A 9,472-nucleotide genomic window follows, 5' to 3' on the forward strand; every position below is an offset into this window, starting at 1 on the left:
TTCTGAGGAAGGGTCACTGGATCTGAAATGTTAACTCTGATTTCTCTCCACAGATGCTGTCAGACCTGCTGAGCTTTTCCAGCAATTTGTGTTTTGCCACAAGTTTCTGACACAATCAAGGTGACAGCATTGAAGCCTCTGGAGCCAATCAGGGCTCAGCTCATGGTGGGGGGCTGGTGGGGCGGGTGGAGATGTGATTGTTTCCTGGAATGCGGGGTCAAAGATCCGTCACCGCATTCTAAAGTCTCCAGGTGCATCTTTTTAATTTAAAGGTAACCTAAATTGGAATGCAGTGAGGCAAAAAAGATAATCGCGCTAATGGAGCATGTTGCATAAGGGGTGTTGGAGATCCACGCAAAGCAACTTTCAGTCTAGTAGAAAGAATGAGCAAAAAGGTGCCCAAGTATTTCCCATCGCTTTACGACACCAACAGCAGTGCGTCATCTCTGAACAGCTTTAACATCTGGAAGAACCTGTTCCCCACGCAGGAGATCAAGGAAACCAAAAGCCCAAAGGCTCCCCTGTGGCCACGCGGACTGGCAGACAACCCTTACGAACCCTTGAAATTCTTCTCCCCGCCAGCAGGAGGGGACTCGGCCTGGAGTGAGCTGGATGAGATATGTGAGCTGGACATCCGATTGAAGGAAATGGAACTCCTCACGTTAACTGGGGACGGCTTCGATTTGAGAAGATGTGAGTTCTGACATTAACCTTTACATTTTTGAAACTGTTGCCTTTCCCAGTTTTTATCTTCACATCATCTTCAAATTTTCATTGTGCTTGTGAAAATCAAGAAACCTTCGAAATTAGAGTCATACAGCAGTTCAGCATGGAAATTAACCCTTTGGTCCAACTGATCCATGCCAACCAAATATCCTAAATTAACCTAGTTCCATTTGTGCTATCATTTTATCCATATCCCTATAAACCTTTTATATTCATATATTCATCCAGATACCTTTTAAATGCTCCAATTGTACCAATCTCATCTAAATATCTTCTAAAACAGTAACTCGGCTCCCAGAGGAAATCAACTGAAAATATCTGAAAAAAAGGAGCAGCTTCTTTCCATCCTCCATTGTGGATTCCCCAAAATTATTTGAATTGTATGCCTTGATATCTGATTGCAAATTACATCAGAACAAAGAGTTTGGGGACCAATTCCAAACACAATTTTGATTTGATTTATTACTGTCACATATCCAAAGGTACAGAGAAAAGTGTTGTTTGCATGCTTTACAGGCATATTATACTATACAGGTGTATCAGGGATGCCAGATACAATAGTACAGCTGCCAAGTAGGTGCAGAGAGAGATCAATGTGAATATTGGTTTCTCATACTGTTGTTCAGTGTGATTCCACTCTAACAATTTCCCATGGTCATAAGTGATTTCCTGCAAACGTTTTGAACTTCCAATCATAATTGGATCGAGGCCCTGTTTAAAGGATTTACGACAGTACTTGAAAAGAGGTGAAATGTCTCTTAAGCGTCCTGGGACAGCATTTATCCTTTAACTAGTACCGGAAAGAAAAGAAAATTTTGTAATTTAGTTAATTACTCTTTATGGGAATTTACTGTATGCAAAATACTGCTACTTTATTCAACAAATAACAATAAGCATAATTCGAAAGTTACTCATTGTCTGTGAAACATCTAAGGTCACAAAAGCACATATCAAAATTCAAGCCCTCTCTTTAAAGTTGATATTTCTTGTACAATGTCTGTTCTCTCCAGAGGTGGTATCATCTCCTCACTGAAGCTGATGATGTCTTGCGCCATCTTAACAATGAGTCTGCATTCTTCACATGTGAACCTCGACAACGAATCTTAGCAGGCTATTCAACGGCAATGAAGCACTTCATTTTGCAAGGACATTGGACCGGGATCCTATACAGATGGGATTCAGGCATACCTTTGTCCAACAGTTCTGGAACATGAAATTTTACTTTCAATTAAATCCTTTAAATCAGGCACAATTTTTCTTTCAATTCAAATTCAGTGTATTGGTGTGGGCTGTTTTACTAAGAAACAAATATATCTGTACACCTTTAAATGATGATCATTTGTTCAACAAAGCAATTTTTATTTAAATCCTTAAACCATCCCAGGAAAGTCTCCTAGTCACTTAGAAGCAAGGTTCTCATCTTGTGTTAAAACCTTGGTTCGAGGCTTATTCTTCTCAATGTCAAGAATCTCATTTTTCCAATTTCGCTACTTTTTCCCAACTAACTCATCATTGCCCATGTCATTTAGGCGCTGAGAAAATTCTGTAACATTATTTTTGTTCTCTGTTCAAACGCTGGTCTGACCCACAGTCTCCATCACAGGTAGACCAAGAAGGTAATTCCTGAATGCATCCCAGCCAGAACAGGGATCAAACTCTGTGCTGTTAGCACCATTTTGACCCAAACTGGTCATCTGCACAATTGAGCCAACCAGCTCCGCAAGAAATCTGTCTTGCCGTAGCAGTATTCAATTTTATACTTACATTGTAAGCTGGAGCTATGAGCAGCAATAGTTTTAATTCTTTTTCTTTTCATGACTTACCAGAATCCCTTCCAGTCTTATTGACTGCCATTGGCATAGTATTGGAAGGATTTACATGATGACACTGAGTTTGTTTGACTCTGTTACAAACACACTTTCCTGGATGCTAGGTCCCGGAGGTAAACTTGAACTCAGAGCTTCTGCGTTAGAGGCAGGGCTGTACAAAACTTCTTTCTCTTTAAACCTCCATAAAATTGAGCTTATCCAAATCTCTGTTGCCTGCTTCCTAACTCATAGCAAATCTCATTTACTCTTTAGCTATGCATTTGCTGATCCACATTGAGCCTCAATCCAGCAAAACCTCAATTTAAGAACTCTCATCCTTGGGCCTGGACTCAGACTGTCTGATCATCTTGCCCACTTTCTGAGATCCAGCAGTGGACTCCCATTAGTTCCACTGATGGTGTTACACATGCTCATTGAAATCCTGCCTGTCAAGCACTGTCAGCCAATCAGAAGCTGGCAGCTCTCCATCACTCACCAACTGGAGCAGACCTGATTGGCCAGCAGTTCCTGACAGGCAGCACTGCGGTCAATGTGCCCACTAGAAGGCCCAGGCTTCTGGAGAGGAGAGGCTGGACCAACTGTCAGCGTACTAAGAATGGGAATAGGATTGCGGGAAGGGAGGTTTGCGGGGGGTGGCTTAAAGCAGCTGGGTCACTCAATTATGCACAGAATGGCTTCTTCCTGAGCAATCACTTTACTGGGCAGCCTTCACGGAAAACTTTGCTGCTCCCTATGATCCCTAAACTACTGTTGAATTGCAGTTAGTTTATCTGAGAAGCTCATTCCACTGTCCAAATCAATTGGGAAGTCTTGCAGCTGCTGAGAGATTGGCAAAAGGTCTCTTTCAAGGTTCAATGGTCCTGGCAGCCATGTTTCTCATCACAAAATGCTGCATTAAATCTAGGCCCAGCTCCTGGCCTCATCTCTTCCTTTCTCTATAACCTCCTACAAAGCTAATACCAAAATGCTGAACAGAAGTCCCTGGCTCATATTCTCAACAGAACCAGTTTAAGTGAAAACCAGCAAAGAGTATAACAATCCATAATAAAGAAAGAAAGCTTTGTATTTATACACCTTCCTTCACGAATGCAAAAGTACTAAGGAAAACATCTAATGCTCAGGAATGATATATTCACCTCGGAGGGAATGCTGTATAAAATAAAACATGGACTCCAACAATTAAATTGTAAATAGGGATGGAGAAAACCATGATCATATTCTCTGGAAGACAGTAAGGAATACAGAGGGCAGATAGCACAGGAAAAGGAAGGACTGTGGGGAAAAGGATAATCAGCCTCAAAGGAAATAAAGGAGGGTATCAAACTGGAAGCTAATGCATACAAAGTGGCAAAGAGGATTGGAAAATCTTTAAATGTCAATAGAAAGCCAAGAGAAATGCTATAAAGAAAGGTAAAATAGATTATGAGAGTAAACTAGCTCAGAATGTAAGAACAGATAGCAAAAGTTTCTACAAATATATAAAACAGAGTAGCTAAGTAAACATTGGTTATTTAGAGGTTGCAACGGGTAATTTAATAATGGGAAGTGAAGAAATGGCTGAGGTGTTGAACTGGTATCTTGTGTTGGTCTTCACACTGGAAGACACAAGTAACACATCACTAAATAATGACGAGGAGGCTAAGGCAGGTGAGGACCTAGAAACGATCATCATCACTGAAGAGATAGTGTTGGCCAAGTTAATGGAGCTAAAGATAGACCCTTAGATTTACTTACAGTGTGGAAACAGGCCCTTCGGCCCAACAAGTCCACAGCGACCCTCCGAGAAGCAATCCACCCAGACCCATTCCCCTACATTTACCCCTTCACCAAACACTATGGACAATTTAGCATGGCCAATTCACCTAATCTGCACATTTTTGGATGGTGGGAGGAAACCGGAGCACCCAGAGGAAACCCATACGGACACGGGAAGAATGTGCAAATTCCACACAGACAATTGCCTGAGATGGGAATTGAACCCGGGTCTCTGGTGCTGTGAGGTAGTAGTGCTAACCACTGTGCCACCGTGCCACCCCTGACCCTGATGGAATGCATCCCAGGGTATCAAAAGAGATGGCGAGGGAAATACACTCATAGTAATTTGCCAAAATTCACTGAAATTTGGGGTGGTTCCAGCAGATTAGAAAACAGCAAATGTGATGCCACTGTTTAAAGAAGGAGGTAGACAAAAGGCAGATAACTATTGGCCTGTTAGCTTAACTTCTGCAGTGGAGAAAATGTTTGAATCTATAATCAAGGAATAAAAAACGAGATATCTGGATAGAAATTGTCCCACTGGGCAGACGCAGAATGGATTCATGAAAGGCAGGTCATGTTTAACTAGTTTACTGGAATTGTTTAAGGACATTACAAGTGTGGTGGACAAGGGGAACCAGTAGACGTGATGTATCTGGATTTCTGCAATGTATTCAACAAGCTGCTGCACAAAAGGGTGCTGCATGAGATAAAGTTGTACAGCATTACGGGCAATGTATTAGCATAGATATAGCATTGGTTAAGTAATAGGAAGCAAAGAGTGGGAATAAATGGGTGTTTTTCTGGTTGGCGATCAGTGGCTAATGGTGTGCCTCAGGTTTCAGTCTTGGGACTGAGTAGACTGGGATTATATTCATTGGAATTTAGAAGAATGAGGTTGATCTTTAAAAAACATATAAAATGGAATAGAAAAGACAGAAGCAGGAAGGTTGTTTCCGCTGGTGAGTGAAATTAGAACTAGAGGCCATAGCCTTAAAATAAGGGGGAGCAGATTTTGGACTGAGCTGAGGAGGAACCTGTGGAAGTCCCTACCCAGTGAAGCAGTTGAGGCTACCTCGTTGAATGCTTTTAAGGCAAAGATAGATTTTTGAACAGTAACGGGATTAAAGGTTATGGTGAGCGGGCAGGTGAATGGAGCTGAGTCCATGAAAAGATTAGCCATTATCTTATTGAATTGTTGAACAGGCTCGAAGGGCCAGATGGCCTACACCTGCTCCTATTTGTTATGTTTTTTTGTTCACAGAAACATTCTATTCAGCAAATGCAGCACATGCAGCCTTTTATATTCCATTCATCTTTTCATATCTAAATTGCCCATTATGACCATTTATTCCACTCACTCTCAAATCGTTGGCTAACTTCCCTTCTGGAAAGCTACGTGGCGATTTGATCAACATATTCAAAATATAGAGGGGGACAGTTAGAGTAAATGCAGAAAACCTTTACTTAGACATTTGCAATGGTCTCAAAATTAGTGTCAGATCTTTCAAGAGTCATATTAAGAAACACTTCTTTTTGTAAAGGATGGTAGAAGCTTAGAATAATTGTTTGCAAAGAGCAGTTGATGCCAGTTAATAATTAAACTTAAAAACTGAGATGGAAATGCCTTTGGTGTCCCATGGTAATAAGGGATATGTGCCAAAGATTAGATTTAGATTTAGATCACAAAGATGTCAGTCACAAATCAAACAAGCTCTTATTGAATGCCAGAACAACCTAAGGACTAAATGGTTTCCTCCTGTTCCCATGTTTGTTTGCATGCAGTAGTTTCTATAGTATATTCACTGTTGTAATATAGTAAATATAGCAACCAATTTGCATAGAGCATGCTCCCACAAATAGCAATGTGATCATGACCAGATAATGACCAGGCTTTATGATGGTATTGGCTAGGCCAACAGGAACAAGTCGTCTTCTCTTCTGCAAAAGGATCTTCTGAGAGACAGACAGGGTCTTGGTTTAAAATCTAATCTAAAGCATGTTGGCTTGGCAGTTGAAATCTGTCCTGAGACACTGAACTTTCCAAGAACGTTGATCTCAATCATAAGATCCTTTTCGCAGCTGAGCTATTATTATCACTTTGTTCAACTTGCTCCTGCCCCTTGATATCAACTTAGTGCAACCAGAGGACCGTGCGTCAGGCAAATAGTATCAGCACCATTTTAAAATGGTTGCTGCATAGGCACACACCATTTTGACTGAAACCTAGTCTAAATCCAACATTCTGTATTTACATAGAAACAGAAGTAGGCCATTCAGTCCCTTGAACCGGCTCGAAGGAAGTAAACAAAATAGGTCATTGCTAATTTATCTCAACAACAAATCTAAATAAATTGGACTAATTGCAGGCAACCTAACAGGACCTGGATAGCAAAAACTGTATAGCAAATGAAAAAATTCTGCATTTAGTCACTAGTGTAATGCAGAAAAAAATGACTGATGATGAGCAGGTGAACTGTTTTTGTTGGCTGGGATACCAGCTAAGTTTGTCTTTTAATTAATGCATAGAATATGGGTGTTGTTACATTTATTTCCCATCCCTAATTGTCTAAGAGAAAGTGATGGTGAGCCACCTTCCTGAACTGCTGCAGTACGTGGGACGTAAGGATACACCTTGATGGTCAGAGACCATTTAAGAGTCAATCAAATGTCTGAGGATCTGCAGCCACATGCCAAATATGAATGGCAGATTTCTTTCCCTAAAGGACTTTGGTGAACCAGATGAAGTTTTATAACAATCAACAATGGTTTCATGGTCGTCCTTTGGCTAACATTCTATTCCAGACTTTTATAGAAGTCACATTTCTCTTTCTGGTGGAATTCAAATCCATGTTCGTAGCATATTAGCCTGGGATTCTGGATTACTAGTCCAGTGACATTATCATTCTGTTGCTAAGCTATCCTTTAGATAGTTATGTGGACCTTTTTTTGCATTGATTGTATGAAAGCAGGGCACTGCAAGATGACTAACTTGTAGCTCATTTATGTTAGGTAGAATCCAAAACACAGAAATAGGCCATTTGGTTTCACTGGTCCATGCCAGAGATTTTGCTCCAGATGAGCCATCACATCCTAAGCTAACACTATAAAGATATTCTTCAATTCCTTTCTCTTTCATGTGCTTATCTAGATTTTCCTGTATTACATCTAGACAATTCACCATAATACAAGCTAACAGGTTCCACTTTTTCTCCATTCAAATCTACCATTATTTTGATATTTTTTTTCTTCCATATATGACTATAAAATATGTGGTTTTATTTTGACTAAGACTATTATGTAAAACTAATGAGTCTATTCTCTACAGATAAATTTCTTAAGATGTTAAAGGATGAAAAGATGCAAGACATCAAGGCAGCTAAAGAGAAGAAGAAACAGATGATAAGAGAGAAAGCAAAGAAATGGTAGCTGTCCAATTATTCTATAACAAAGAAATTCCAGCAGTCAGTGGGAGCAACCACCAATGTAAAATCAAAGATAATTAATATCAGAACAGACACATAAAGCACTAACTCAGACTGAATTATTCATCGCATTTTTTTATTCGTACCTGCATACCTCATTTCAGTTTGAACTGTTAAATTTTCATTAAAAATATCAAGGTTCAATATTTTTCCCAATAAGTCTGTTTTGCAATAGGGTGGGGTAATTTGCACATTATTTAAGCAGCACCTGTTTTTAAAGAGAAGGATAATGCACTTTGGTTGTACCACAGCGATTGACTCACCCATTTTCTCTAAAAGCTCCGACAACAAAGGGATTTACTACAGTGCAAGTATACTATGGTTAAATATTAGATGATCTAGCTTTTGTTATCTTGTTTGTTGCCTCCAATCAGGGTAGGGTTGCTGACTCTGATTGGATGTGCTCCCAGAGGTATAATAAATAAGTGACTTTCTGTCTTGAGCTATCACACCAATTTCTTTTTCTTAATCTAAGGAATAAAGGACAATAAAAGAAAAAGAAAATCTTTTTTCTGTTTTTTTTCTTGGGTTTATACTGTACCAGCAGCTAGGAGATTAATCTTTAATTCCTCTCACTTCCAGGGCAATCATGCTGAGTTGGCAAATCCTAAATTTAAGTCACATTGCCATGTGAAACATTTTGGAAATAGAGCCAAACCAACTTCAGCAACTCTACAACTTCTCCATTATGTATTTAACTTATTCTCTTTCTTTTCCATTTGATAGTAATTAAATTGGAAGCCCATGAATAGGAAAAATTGATAGAAAAATAACAGTGTAATATTTAAGTATGCATATCTTTGACAAAAACAATTATCAGTGGACATCTAATAGTCCTCCATGGACTGAAGTTACAATGAACCAATCATCCTCTTTACTGCGTCATATTTTCAACTTGTCTTTTATTTATTTCACCTGTACAAAGGCTTCAGATCCCACACTGCTGGATAATACATATTCAAATTTTGTAATTCAAGTCCTGCAATTCAAGAGAACTGCCTTTACAAATCAGGCCATATTACTACTTTGTAAACATCAGCGCTGACTATTTACCAATACAAAATCAGGGGATGGGAGAATAAAAAATACATCTCCACAGCCTTTAATGAGCTGTTCTTGCTGGAGGACCCATCTGTCACCATCTGGAGAAACTTTAATAGCTAAAACATACCTGAGGACAAGGGAATTCACAGTTGTTTCACCCCAGAAGCTAGTTCATAAACTTTAGTGATGCAAACGTCCCTAAAGTCAAAGTACTTCAATCACTCAACCCAAAAGATCTGAGACACATTGGGCAGATTTTAGTTGTGGAGTCATTTTTATGGTCATTTCCAAAAAATATGCCAACCACACTAGTTTGCAATGTGAGCTCACTCAGTCAGTGAAAAACATCAAATTCAAATGGCAGTATTTGTTTTGAGGATGTGACTAAGCACAATCGATGCATATCCACGCATTTTTGCAAGTTTAATGGTTAAGAGAGGATATTTCCCAAAGGTACCTCAGACAGTTATTCACCTGATGCTATTAACAACATGGATCGGCTAGCTTCAAAAGTTGCTTTATTTGTAGGGTTCTTGATGAGTGTGAAAATCTTTGATCTGAGGAACAGCTACAGATAAACTAGAATACAATAGATGTTGTCTTCATTAATACAGTCACTACCATACTTTCCTC

At 39.4% G+C, this 9,472-nt stretch overlaps 1 protein-coding gene across 1 annotated transcript; it reads left to right on the plus strand.

Annotated features, from left to right (window-relative positions):
• Positions 1 to 383: 383 nt before the first annotated feature.
• LOC140493388 (uncharacterized protein C11orf91 homolog) lies at positions 384 to 7,739 on the plus strand. The gene is made up of 2 exons (XM_072591781.1): positions 384 to 693; positions 7,639 to 7,739. The coding sequence occupies exons 1-2, from the start codon at positions 384 to 386 to the stop codon at positions 7,737 to 7,739; spliced, it is 411 nt and encodes a 136-aa protein (XP_072447882.1).
• The last annotated feature ends 1,733 nt before the right edge of the window (positions 7,740 to 9,472 follow it).

This window comes from Chiloscyllium punctatum, chromosome 22, assembly GCF_047496795.1.
Source record: "Chiloscyllium punctatum isolate Juve2018m chromosome 22, sChiPun1.3, whole genome shotgun sequence".
Classification (NCBI taxonomy): Eukaryota; Metazoa; Chordata; class Chondrichthyes; order Orectolobiformes; family Hemiscylliidae; genus Chiloscyllium; species Chiloscyllium punctatum.